Here is a 14,225-nt window from a genome sequence, read left to right on the forward strand (position 1 = left end):
TGGTGGGTCTTTGGTGAGTGTGGGTGTGTTGTGAGTGAGTGTGTGTGTGTACTTGTGAGTGTGTGTGTGTGTTTGTGAGTGTGTGTGTGTGTGTGTGAGTGTGTGTGTGTGTGTTTGTGAGTGAGTGTGTGTGTGTGTTTGTGAGCGTGTGTGTGTGTGCATGTGTGTGTGTGTGTTTGTGAGTGTGTCGGTGTTTGTGAGTGTGTGTGTGTGTGTGTGTGTGTGTGTGTGTGTGTGTGTGACTCACTGCCTTCGATGGGGTGCATTGTTTGGTTGGGGTTGTGCAGGAGCTCCATGGACATGTTGATGTAGTTGTTGATGCAGTTGTTGTTACTAAAACACACACCAGTTAGAAATACACAACATACACACACTACACACACACACACCAGAGAACTACATTAAATATATACATTATCATTTTATTAAATTAATCTATTCATTGTTAAAATTGCTTTTTATATTTCTACGTTTCTATTAACATATTTAATCTATTTTTCTCTCTTCATGAACTCATTCTATTTAACCTGTTTGAGTCTTTTTTATTCACTTTTCATATTTTCCAGATGTTTTTATTTACAAATTATTATTATATATATATATATATATATTTTATACTAATATTTTACTTTTACTTTTCTGTGATTTATTATTGTTTTTTATATTTTTTTAATTGGGCCATTCACATATTCAATCTATAATGTTCTTCTATTCATATTTCCACATTTGTATTTATATGTGTTATTTCTGACCTCAAGCCCTTCCTCTCGCTGAACATCAGGGTCTGATTGTCCTCCTGAAGTCTCATCTCTACATGGGAGCTGCTGAGGTTCTTCAGGAGGTCCTGACCATGTTGGTGGTCCAAAACCGACCAGACCAGGACCCAGTCCCCCAAAATCTGTAGACCAGCAGGGAATAATTAACATAGATAAAATGTTTTATGGTCTTATTTTAACAATGTGATCACATGACTCCTTCTGACTGACTAGAATGAGTTGACCAAAAGAAAAAAGTTGACCAAAAACATTTTGACTAAAAAAAAAGTAAACTACAAAAATTAAAAGTCAACTACAAAAAAAGTTGACTAGTTGACAATAACTGCCCACTGCTCCTGGTGCTAGACTCCTGGTGCTAGACTCCTGGTGCTAGACTCCTGGTGCTAGACTCCTGGTGCTAGGATGGGTTAACCGCAGAGAACACATGTCACTGTGTGCTCTGCATGTGAGACCATTAAAGAGGGTTTCATCCCTCCCATTCTTTCTTTCTTTCTAAAACCTCTTTAGTAACATACGTAGTATATATACATTTCCTTGACAAGAACTGAACAACTCTTCGTATTCTGCACAAAAATGTGTGTTATCGTGAACCAAAAGTCGTGATAGAGGCTTGCTTGTCAACATCTGGGTATTTCTGCACTGGTGGGCCATGTTAACAATAGCGTGTCCCTGTGACGCTCTGAGGGGTGAAACCGTGTCCTCCTGACGTCTCACAGCGTGGAGCAAAGTGACACACGTCTGTCCTGATACTGGGTTGATTTTATCATCTAAAAATATTTGTTTACTTTGCAAACAAAGTGCCACAATAAAGACAACTGTTAAACACAGAGAAATAACAAATCCAAATAAACTAATGAGAGCAGAGACGCCTCCTGCAGACAGACGTCAGTGTCCTGATGCGTTCAAGTTCATACTTTAATAGGAATTACTCCCTTTCTCCTGAAGGGAGACTTTTGGGCGTGTTAGCACCTGTGAGACACCGTAAAATAAATGATGGGTCTCACCTGCTGCACGTCGTCTTCGCCATACATCTTCAGGACCTGGCAGTGATCGGGGTCCACAGGCTTTTGATCCGTGTGATTGTGATCGTGATCGTGATCGTGATCGTGATCGTGATCGTGATCGTGATCGTGATCGTGATCGTGGTCTGGCTTCGCGTTAGCAACAGCGAGCAGCAGCGGCAGCAGCGCTCCCTTTAAGACTTTCATCCTGAGACACAAATCAAAAAACCAAATGCACCCTCTGGTATCTGTGAAGACACTGATCCAGGAGACGGCTGAACGGTTTATATACCGAGCTCCAGAGACCCGAGAGACCCCGAGCCAGGACAAAGTCTGTGTGCTCAGAGTGTTATTGAACTCTGATATAACTCCTGGCCCACTTTCTTAATGTGTAAAAAGGTTAAAAACACAGCGAGGCGGACAGCCATGGTCTCACGTCTCACATCTTATATCATATAGCAGTTTGTTTGTATGTATGTATTTGTGTATAGATGTTGCAACTATGCAGAGCTTTAGCAATACTGTATGTAACTATGGTCATGCTAATAAAGCTGTTGAATAGAATTGAATTAAAATGAATTGAATTGAAATGAATTGAATTGAAATTAATTGAATTGAATTGAATTGAATTGAAATTAATTGAATTGAATTGAATTGACTGCAGAGAAACACTGAACATCTGAAACATAAAATACAGCAGGAAGTTGTTACAACACATCTCTTAACAATAAACAATGTTTTTATATCTGCATAATTTCTGAAGCTGCAGAGTTTCTGGTGATGATGGAGAGGTCTGTCCCTGCAAGGCCACCGTAGAAACCGTTTCAAGATTATATTTGGTGTTACTTTTAAAAATAAAACACTAAAATAATCAAATAAAAATACAAAATAATCAAATATAAAAAATTGAGTTCACTTCATATTTTGGTGTGTTTTGTATTTTATTCCTATACCATATTTTTTATATTAATAAAAGTATGTTTATAAATGTTAAATGTTTAAATATGATGTGGCTATTTTTTGTATTATTATTTTTTATTTTGCAGCACACGTTTTGTAGTATAAAAAATTGAGTTCACTTCATATTTTGGTGTGTTTTGTATTTTATTCCTATACCATATTTTTTATATTAATAAAAGTATGTTTGTTTGTTTGTTTGTAGCCTTTATTTAACCAGGTTAAAAAATCCCATTGAGATCAACAATCTCTTTTTCAGGGGAGACCTGCGGTACATTAGTTACACATAAAAACAACAGAAAACAAAAGGACATCACAACATAATTACAGGGGTATACATTAGCAACCTATTTACAGTGACAGGTATCCAATAACATTTCATCCAGCCGTGCTTTAAAATGATGCAAGGGAATCAAAATGCTCAGTGTCAATGTTTTTTGCATAGTGTTCCAAGCTAGAGGAGCAGCGCACATAAAAGCTTTAGTACCTAAAACAGTCCTAGCACTTGGCACATGTAATAAGAAGACATCCTGGGATCTCAGGCAATAGCTACTTGCCACTCTCCGTGAGATCAACGAGCATATATAAGTCGGTAGTTTACCCAGCATGGCTTTATATATGAATATGTACCAATGACTGAGCCTCCGAACAGTAAGTGAAGCCAGACCTGCCTTGGCATACAGGGTACAGTGATGAGTAAGTGCTTTACAGTTAGTAACAAATCTCAGAGCACTGTGATAGGCGGCATCTAACCTTCCCAGGCAATGGGCAGGTGCATTCATATAGATCAAATCACCATAGTCTAGCACAGGTAAAAAGGTCACAGTGACTAGCCTTTTTCTGGCTTCAAAAGAGAAACAGGACTTGTTTCTGAAAAAGAAACCTAGTCTAACCCTCAGCTTTTTAAGCAGATTAGTGACCTGAAGTTTAAAAGTAAGACAATCATCAAGCCAGATACCAAGGTATTTATAACAGCTAACCACTTGGAGTACTTGTCCTTGCATAGTCACAATATCCAAAGCAGTCTCTGGAGTCTTTTTAGCTTTAGAAAAGAGCATTACCTTGGTTTTCTCAACATTTAAAAGAAGCTTTAGTTCAGAGAGCTGAGTTTGAATAATGTTAAAAACAGCCTGTAATTTAACAACCGCCTCCTTAATGGAGGGACCTGCACAGTACATCACGGTATCATCCGCATAAAAATGTAAAGTAGCTTCATCCACATTTTCACCTAAACTATTGATATAGATGGAGAATAAAAGTGGACCTAAAACAGAACCTTGAGGAACACCATTAGCAATGTTCAACCACTCAGAGGACAGCCCATCAAAGTGAACACATTGGGACCTTTCAGAGAGGTAGTTCACAAACCACCCCACTGCATGGCTGGATAAGCCAATACTGAGTAGCCTCTGCTTTAAGATGTGATGATCGACGGTGTCAAACGCTTTGGAAAGGTCAATAAATAGAGCTGCACAACTCTACTTTTTATCTAAAATACTTGTAATGTCATTCACCACTTTCATTGTGGCAGTGATGGTGCTATGTTGCTTTCTGAAGCCTGACTGATGTTTAGACAGGATATTATTTTTACATAAAAATACCTTTACCTGCTCACTCACTTGGCGTTCAAGCACCTTAGCCAGAACTGACAATTTCGAGATTGGCCTATAGTTATTTAAAACAGTTGCCTCCCCTCCTTTTAGCAAAGGCAGGACATACGCTGACTTCCATACTTTTGGAATTGTATTTGTGCTGAGGGAGAGGTTAAAAAGAGAAGTAAGAGGTGCAGCAATAAAATCTGCAGCTATCTTTAAAAAGAAAGGTTCTACGTTGTCCGGGCCAGCCGGTTTCTTAGGATCTAACTTAGATAATGCTTCATGAACAACATTTACAGTAAAAGGAGTAAAACTGAAAGGGTTTTCCAGACCACATTGTTCAGAGTCACAGACTGTGGTGTTCACAGAAGCAGAGTTAGTCACGGAATCAAACATAGAACCGCAGGACACAAAATGCTCATTAAAACAATTTAACATAGTGGCCCTGTCCGATATAGAGCCAGATGCTGTGGTAATGCACGGAGGTAGCTCATTTCGGATCTCACCGGTGGATATCGATTTTATGGCTTTCCAAAATTTCCTAGGATTATTTAGGTTTTCTGTAGTAACTGACAAATAGTACTTCGACTTAGCACTTTTGACCTGTGAAGTGAAGCTATTCCTTAGCTGCCTAAAACACAGCCATTCTACCTCTGAGCCTGATTTCCTAGCCTTTGCCCAGGCCTTGTTTCTCTCATGCAGGAGACTGGACAGTTCAGCAGGAAACCAAGGATTGTCTCGTCCCTTTACTCTAAATGTACGTAGGGGTGCATGTCTATCAATGATCTCCATAAAACCAACATACAATTAAGACCATGCAGTTCTACATCAGCACACAGATCGATTTTTACTTGACTTCTATATTGTTGACTCTGTTTTGCCGTTGTCTGGTGAAAGTGACACTGGTGACACAGTTCTGAGTTGGGGGATGGGATTAAAAGTTCTTCCTATTCCTGTTCATAAGGTGTATATTGACTGTGACCTTGTTAAAGGTGAAGTAGCTGTTGGTGTACATTCAGCTTTGCCAATCGAGGGGATACATTTTATTCTGGGCAACGGTTTGGCAGGTGGCAGAATCTGGACTGATGTTCCCCCTGCGCCTTTAGTGACTGGTGGTCTGATTGAGTCTGGGTTTGAGGAGAGCTCTACAGTGGTGCCAGAGGTCACGTCCTCCTGCGTGATCCCGTGTGCTATGGCCAAAGCTATGCTGTGTAGAAGCCAGAAGGCCAGGCATTGCTCCACTGGTCGGGGTGGTTGTGGTGGCGGCGGCTTTGATGGTGTTCGTGGTGGTGGCGGCTTTGATGGTGGTCGTGGTGGTGGCGGCTTTGATGGTGGTCGTGGTGGCGGCGGCTTTGATGGTGGTCGTGGCGGCAGCGGCAGCAGGGGTCGAGGACGTGGCAAGAATCTCACCGGTGGATATCAATTTTATGGCTTTCCAAAATTTTCTAGGATTATTTAGGTTTTCTGTAGTAACTGACAAATAGTACTTCGACTTAGCACTTTTGACCTGTGAAGTGAAGCTATTTCTTAGCTGCCTAAAACGCAGCCATTCTACCTCTGAGCCTGATTTCCTAGCCTTTGCCCAGGCCTTGTTTCTCTCATTCAGGAGACTGGACAGTTCAGCAGGAAACCAAGGATTGTCTCGTTCCTTTACTCTAAATGTACATAGGGGTGCATGTCTATCAATGATCTCCATAAAACCAAGATACAAATAAGACCATGCTGTTCTACATCAGCACACAGATCGATTTTTCCCCAATCAAACCCAAACAGATCATGAACAAAACCCTGCTCCACAAAATGTTTTATGTGTCTCTTAATAATAATACGAGGTTTAACCTTTTGGACCTTAGTGTCCCTAATTGTGTCTACAACACAGTGGTCACTCACATCATTTGCAAATACTCCCACAGATGAGTATTAGTAACATTAGTTAGAATGAGATCAATTAGGGAGGATTTATTAGGGGACTTAATGTTAGGGCGAGTAGGACTGTCAACAATCTGAGTAACATTCAGAGAGATACAAAGGTTTTTAAAATCCTCTGATACTGCAGTTAACCAGTCCCAGTTAAAATCTCCAAGTAGCACTATTTCCTTATAGTCTAGTTGCGATAAAAGTTTTGCTAGTGAAGACAAGGAGTCCTTGACAGCTGAGGGGGTCTGTAACAGCCCACCACCATGACTTGTTGCCCCTTTGCCACTTCTATATTTAAGGCTAAACATTTGAATTGCTTACTGATAGATTTGGAAACTAATGTGGTTACACTGAAGTTATTCTTAACATAAATGGCAACGCCACCACCTTTATTAGGCCGGTCGGTACGATACACATTATAACCATTTAAGGATATGTCAGAGGCCAAAATAGTTTTATTTAGCCATGTTTCTGATAACACAATGACGTCAGCGTCAGTCGAGCTTGCCCAAATGCGGACAAAATCTAGTTTACCTAACAGACTGCGCACATTCAAGTGGATGAAACCCAACCCAGACCTAGCTTTAAAATCAGCAGGAGTAGCGATCTGACTACTACTACTGGGCGGACCAGGGTTAGGTTGAACATTTCCTGACAGTAATAACAACAAAAAAAACAGGCATCTTTTCCTCTTAATCGACACACATACATTATCATCTACTTTAGAATCACCGGAAAAGTCTGCGAGAGTGTGATTAGAGTTTAAGAAGCAGTCCTGAAGTACCATCATCGCAGGCAAACAAAAAAGACAAACATATTTTGTCGAGCAGATTGTCTGCGACAAGGCAACGGGTAACTGTTTGTGTAACACATCCGACCCTTTGCAGGGGATGCCCACTGCGGGTGGCAGAACAGACCTGAATCCAGTAGACTTCTCAGAATGACTAGAGATCTTCTCATAGTCCAGAACAGTTAACAGGCACAGCAGAATCACGATATGGGCCATTTTCCCAGCCCAGCACACAGTATCCGCGATGTTCCTGGGGCAAAAATCCTCCTCCTCACAGCAGCAAAGGACAGGCGAAAGCAGCAGCGTGGAAGCGCTCCGGTCTCTCCGTGGTATCCCCGGGGTAAAAGGTCTCCTCAGCAAAGCAGCACACGACACTGCAGCACACAACAGGTGGGAGCAGGCCTCCGCAACAGCAGAACCAGGACAGGTGGAAAGCAGGCCTCAGCCGCGGCAAATCCTCCTCCGCACAGCAGCACACGCCCGGTGGAAGCAGGCCCCAGCCCGAAGCGTGGAGCCACTCCGTCTCACCGCGATGTCTCCGGGATAAAATCCTCCTCAGTACAGCCGTACTCTACAGGTGGGAGCAGGCCTCCGCAGATCGTAGATGACCTGATTGTGGTTTCAGTAGTGTGTAGGATTCAGGCCTCTGTCTGTCGGTCTGTCGGCTAGCCTTTGACGATATATCCAATCGTATTTACATTGAATACCCGTCTTTAGCCACACAAAGTAATGTTATATCATTATTAGAAGTTACCAGAAACTGCAGAAATCACTGAAATGTTTGGTCTCTGAGCCCAACCCACGAGCTGCGTTAGCGAGCGGCTCGGTGGCCACCTGTTCCAATCAGTGTGGCGTTCAGGAGCTCCTCGAGCAATGAAATCTTGCAGTAGTCGGCGGCTGCCAGTATGTTTATAAATGTTAAATGTTGTTTATCACATCACTCCAGTTCTGAAGTCTTTACACTGGTTCCTCACTGACACTAAGAAAGTGGATCACATTAGTCCTGTTCTGAAGTCTTTACACTGGTTCCTCACTGACACTAAGAAAGTGGATCACATCAGTCCTGTTCTGAAGTCTTTACACTGGTTCCTCACTGACACTAAGAAAGTGGATCACATCAGTCCTGTTCTGAAGTCTTTACACTGGTTCCTCACTGACACTAAGAAAGTGCATCACATCACTCCAGTTCTGAAGTCTTTACACTGGTTCCTCATTGACACTAAGAAAGTGGATCACATCAGTCCTGTTCTGAAGTCTTTACACTGGTTCCTCACTAACACTAAGAAAGTGGATCACATCACTCCAGTTCTGAAGTCTTTACACTGGTTCCTCACTGACACTAAGAAAGTGGATCACATCACTCCTGTTCTGAAGTCTTTACACTGGTTCCTCACTGACACTAAGAAAGTGGATCACATCACTCCTGTTCTGAAGTCTTTACACTGGTTCCTCACTAACACTAAGAAAGTGGATCAGTCCTGTTCTGAAGTCTTTACACTGGTTCCTCACTGACACTAAGAAAGTGGATCACATCACTCCTGTTCTGAGGTCTTTACACTGGTTCCTCACTGACACTAAGAAAGTGGATCACATCAGTCCTGTTCTGAAGTCTTTACACTGGTTCCTCACTGACACTAAGAAAGTGGATCACATCTGTCCTGTTCTGAAGTCTTTACACTGGTTCCTCACTAACACTAAGAAAGTGGATCACATCACTCCAGTTCTGAAGTCTTTACACTGGTTCCTCACTGACACTAAGAAAGTGGATCACATCACTCCTGTTCTGAAGTCTTTACACTGGTTCCTCACTAACACTAAGAAAGTGGATCAGTCCTGTTCTGGAGTCTTTACACTGGTTCCTCACTGACACTAAGAAAGTGGATCACATCAGTCCTGTTCTGAAGTCTTTATACTGGTTCCTCACTGACACTAAGAAAGTGGATCACATCAGTCCTGTTCTGAAGTCTTTACACTGGTTCCTCACTGACACTAAGAAAGTGGATCACATCAGTCCTGTTCTGAAGTCTTTACACTGGTTCCTCACTAACACTAAGAAAGTGGATCACATCACTCCAGTTCTGAAGTCTTTACACTGGTTCCTCACTGACACTAAGAAAGTGGATCACATCACTCCAGTTCTGAAGTCTTTACACTGGTTCCTCACTGACACTAAGAAAGTGGATCACATCAGTCCTGTTCTGAAGTATTGACACTGGTTCCTCACTAACACTAAGAAAGTGGATCACATCACTCCAGTTCTGAAGTCTTTACACTGGTTCCTCACTGACACTAAGAAAGTAGATCACATCACTCCAGTTCTGAAGTCTTTACACTGGTTCCTCACTGACACTAAGAAAGTGGATCACATCAGTCCTGTTCTGAAGTCTTTACACTGGTTCCTCACTGACACTAAGAAAGTGGATCACATCACTCCAGTTCTGAAGTCTTTACACTTCTTCCTCACTGACACTAAGAAAGTGGATCACATTAGTCCTGTTCTGAAGTCTTTACACTGGTTCCTCACTGACACTAAGAAAGTGGATCACATCAGTCCTGGTCTGAAGTCTTTACACTGGTTCCTCACTGACACTAAGAAAGTGGATCACATCACTCCAGTTCTGAAGTCTTTACACTGGTTCCTCACTGACACTAAGAAATTGGATCACATCAGTCCTGTTCTGAAGTCTTTACACTGGTTCCTCACTGACACTAAGAAAGTGGATCACATCAGTCCTGTTCTGAAGTCTTTACACTGGTTCCTCACTGACACTAAGAAAGTGGATCACATCACTCCAGTTCTGAAGTCTTTACACTGGTTCCTCACTGACACTAAGAAAGTGGATCACATCAGTCCTGTTCTGAAGTCTTGACACTGGTTCCTCACTAACACTAAGAAAGTGGATCACATAACTCCAGTTCTGAAGTCTTTACACTGGTTCCTCATTGAAACTAAGAAAGTGGATCACATCACTCCAGTTCTGAAGTCTTTACACTGGTTCCTCACTGACACTAAGAAAGTGGATCACATTAGTCATGTTCTGAAGTCTTTACACTGGTTCCTCACTGACACTAAGAAAGTGGATCACATCAGTCCTGTTCTGAAGTCTTTACACTGGTTCCTCACTAACACTAAGAAAGTGGATCACATCACTCCAGTTCTGAAGTCTTTACACTGGTTCCTCACTGACACTAAGAAAGTGGATCATATCAGTCCTGTTCTGAAGTCTTTACACTGGTTACTCACTGACACTAAGAAAGTGGATCACATCAGTCCTGTTCTGAAGTCTTTACACTGGTTCCTCACTAACACTAAGAAAGTGGATCAGTCCTGTTCTGAAGTCTTTACACTGGTTCCTCACTGACACTAAGAAAGTGGATCACATCAGTCCTGTTCTGAAGTCTTTACACTGGTTCCTCACTGACACTAAGAAAGTGGATCACATCACTCCAGTTCTGAAGTCTTTACACTGGTTCCTCACTGACACTAAGAAAGTGGATCACATCAGTCCTGTTCTGAAGTCTTTACACTGGTTCCTCACTGACACTAAGAAAGTGGATCACATCACTCCAGTTCTGAAGTCTTTACACTGGTTCCTCACTGACACTAAGAAAGTGGATCACATCAGTCCTGTTCTGAAGTCTTGACACTGGTTCCTCACTAACACTAAGAAAGTGGATCACATAACTCCAGTTCTGAAGTCTTTACACTGGTTCCTCATTGACACTAAGAAAGTGGATCACATCACTCCAGTTCTGAAGTCTTTACACTGGTTCCTCACTGACACTAAGAAAGTTGATCACATTAGTCCTGTTCTGAAGTCTTTACACTGGTTCCTCACTGACACTAAGAAAGTGGATCACATCAGTCCTGTTCTTGAAGTCTTTACACTGGTTCCTCACTGACACTAAGAAAGTGGATCACATCACTCCAGTTCTGAAGTCTTTACACTGGTTCCTCACTGACACTAAGAAAGTGGATCACATCAGTCCTGTTCTGAAGTCTTTACACTGGTTCCTCACTAACACTAAGAAAGTGGATCACATCACTCCTGTTCTGAAGTCTTTACACTGGTTCCTCACTGACACTAAGAAAGTGGATCACATCAGTCCTGTTCTGAAGTCTTTACACTGGTTCTTCACTGACACTAAGAAAGTGGATCACTCCTGTTCTGAAGTCTTTACGCTGGTTCCTCACTGACACTAAGAAAGTGGATCACATCCAGAGGTCGCGTTAACCGAATATTTTCCGTCTATGACGTAATTTTTCCAAGAATGACGGAAATATCTGAAAGCAGTCCGTCATTTTGACAGATTAGAACACAACTCGGAACAGCGCCAAAATGTCCACCAGCGGCCCACATTATATTACATCCTTATGGCCAGGTCGACTGAGGGCGATCTACTGTACTCTACTTTAACTATTATTTAGTAATTCACACCCCTGTCCAGTTGGTGGCGAGTGTGTGCATATTAAGTAGCTATTGTCTAGTCTTGTATTTGACCTCGTTGATTTCCTCGTTGTTTAACCGGCTTTAGCAATCGCAAAATGTCACGGCAGCTGAGTGTCCGAAGCTTTTTTAATAAGCCCAGTAATTGTGATGGTGTGGATAAACGAGGTGAAAGAAGAGGGATTGATGCAGTGGAGGATGAAGGACAAGCCAGTAAGACTAACACTGACAACGTTCAGCCAGCAGCAGAGGGACAAGCAAGTGGCAAGGAAAAAATAAATCATTCATATTCGTTTCGACATGAAAAGTGACCGCACGGTCGGTGTCTCTGTTCATCTTTTTTTTTCTCCATGCCCTTAAAAGTTCTGTATGAATCATAAAAAAAAGGAATGAATGAACATTTGCTGCTTAGTACCCAAACATAAATATTAAATATGTCTCATCATTAAAACATGAAAAATAAAATGACGGGTAATAATGGATTATGACGGAAATGTTACGATCCTGTCCGTCAAAATGACAGACAACGAAAAAGTCTAACGCAACCACTGATCACATCACTCCTGTTCTGAAGTCTTTACACTGGTTCCTCACTGACACTAAGAAAGTGGATCACATCAGTCCTGTTCTGAAGTCTTTACACTGGTTCCTCACTGACACTAAGAAAGTGGATCACATCAGTCCTGTTCTGAAGTCTTTACACTGTTTCCTCACTGACACTAAGAAAGTGGATCACATCACTCCAGTTCTGAAGTCTTTACACTGGTTCCTCACTGACACTAAGAAAGTGGATCACATCAGTCCTGTTCTGAAGTCTTGACACTGGTTCCTCACTAACACTAAGAAAGTGGATCACATCACTCCAGTTCTGAAGTCTTTACACTGGTTCCTCACTGACACTAAGAAAGTGGATCACATCACTCCAGTTCTGAAGTCTTTACACTGGTTCCTCACTGACACTAAGAAAGTGGATCACATTAGTCCTGTTCTGAAGTCTTTACACTGGTTCCTCACTGACACTAAGAAAGTGGATCACATCAGTCCTGTTCTGAAGTCTTTACACTGGTTCCTCACTAACACTAAGAAAGTGGATCACATCACTCCAGTTCTGAAGTCTTTACACTGGTTCCTCACTGACACTAAGAAAGTGGATCACATCACTCCTGTTCTGAAGTCTTTACACTGGTTCCTCACTGACACTAAGAAAGTGGATCACATCACTCCTGTTCTGAAGTCTTTACACTGGTTCCTCACTGACACTAAGAAAGTGGATCACATCACTCCTGTTCTGAAGTCTTTACACTGGTTCCTCACTAACACTAAGAAAGTGGATCAGTCCTGTTCTGAAGTCTATACACGGGTTCCTCACTGACACTAAGAAAGTGGATCACATCACTCCTGTTCTGAAGTCTTTACACTGGTTCCTCACTGACACTAAGAAAGTGGATCAAATCAGTCCTGTTCTGAAGTCTTTACACTGGTTCCTCACTGACACTAAGAAAGTGGATCACATCAGTCCTGTTCTGAAGTCTTTACACTGGTTCCTCACTGACACTAAGAAAGTGGATCACATCAGTCCTGTTCTGAAGTCTTTACACTGGTTCCTCACTGACACTAAGAAAGTGGATCACATCACTCCAGTTCTGAAGTCTTTACACTGGTTCCTCACTGACACTAAGAAAGTGGATCACATCAGTCCTGTTCTGAAGTCTTGACACTGGTTCCTCACTAACACTAAGAAAGTGGATCACATCACTCCAGTTCTGAAGTCTTTACACTGGTTCCTCACTTACACTAAGAAAGTGGATCACATCACTCCAGTTCTGAAGTCTTTACACTGGTTCCTCACTGACACTAAGAAAGTGGATCACATCAGTCCTGTTCTGAAGTCTTTACACTGGTTCCTCACTGACACTAAGAAAGTGGATCACATCACTCCAGTTCTGAAGTCTTTACACTGGTTCCTCACTGACACTATGAAAGTGGATCACATCACTCCTGTTCTGAAGTCTTTACACTGGTTCCTCACTGACACTAAGAAAGTGGATTACATCACTCCTGTTCTGAAGTCTTTACACTGGTTCCTCACTGACACTAAGAAAGTGGATCACATCACTCCTGTTCGGAAGTCTTTACACTGGTTCCTCACTAACACTAAGAAAGTGGATCAGTCCTGTTCTGAAGTCTTTACACTGGTTCTTCACTGACACTAAGAAAGTGGATCACATCACTCCAGTTCTGAAGTCTTTACACTGGTTCCTCACTGACACTAAGAAAGTGGATCACATCAGTCCTGTTCTGAAGTCTTTACACTGGTTCCTCACTAACACTAAGAAAGTGGATCACATCACTCCAGTTCTGAAGTCTTTACACTGGTTCCTCACTGACACTAAGAAAGTGGATCATATCAGTCCTGTTCTGAAGTCTTTACACTGGTTACTCACTGACACTAAGAAAGTGGATCACATCAGTCCTGTTCTGAAGTCTTTACACTGGTTCCTCACTAACACTAAGAAAGTGGATCAGTCCTGTTCTGAAGTCTTTACACTGGTTCCTCACTGACACTAAGAAAGTGGATCACATCAGTCCTGTTCTGAAGTCTTTACACTGGTTCCTCACTGACACTAAGAAAGTGGATCACATCACTCCAGTTCTGAAGTCTTTACACTGGTTCCTCACTGACACTAAGAAATTGGATCACATCAGTCCTGTTCTGAAGTCTTTACACTGGTTCCTCACTG

General features: G+C 42.0%; 1 protein-coding gene across 1 annotated transcript in view; it reads right to left on the bottom strand.

The window, feature by feature from the left end:
* Positions 1-2,052, bottom strand: part of LOC117482792 — a 19,871-nt gene extending 17,819 nt beyond the window's left edge. Inside the window, exons 1-3 of the mRNA XM_034130975.1 lie at positions 1,781-2,052; positions 753-898; positions 248-333 (exon numbers count right to left, since the gene is read on the bottom strand). Of these exons, the coding sequence (XP_033986866.1) occupies positions 248-333; positions 753-898; positions 1,781-1,984 (436 nt within the window). The 5' untranslated portion in view covers positions 1,985-2,052. The remainder of the gene's footprint in view (positions 1-247; positions 334-752; positions 899-1,780) is intronic.
* Positions 2,053-14,225: the final 12,173 nt, after the last annotated feature.

This window comes from Trematomus bernacchii, unplaced genomic scaffold (assembly GCF_902827165.1).
Source record: "Trematomus bernacchii unplaced genomic scaffold, fTreBer1.1, whole genome shotgun sequence".
Taxonomy (NCBI): domain Eukaryota; kingdom Metazoa; phylum Chordata; class Actinopteri; order Perciformes; family Nototheniidae; genus Trematomus; species Trematomus bernacchii.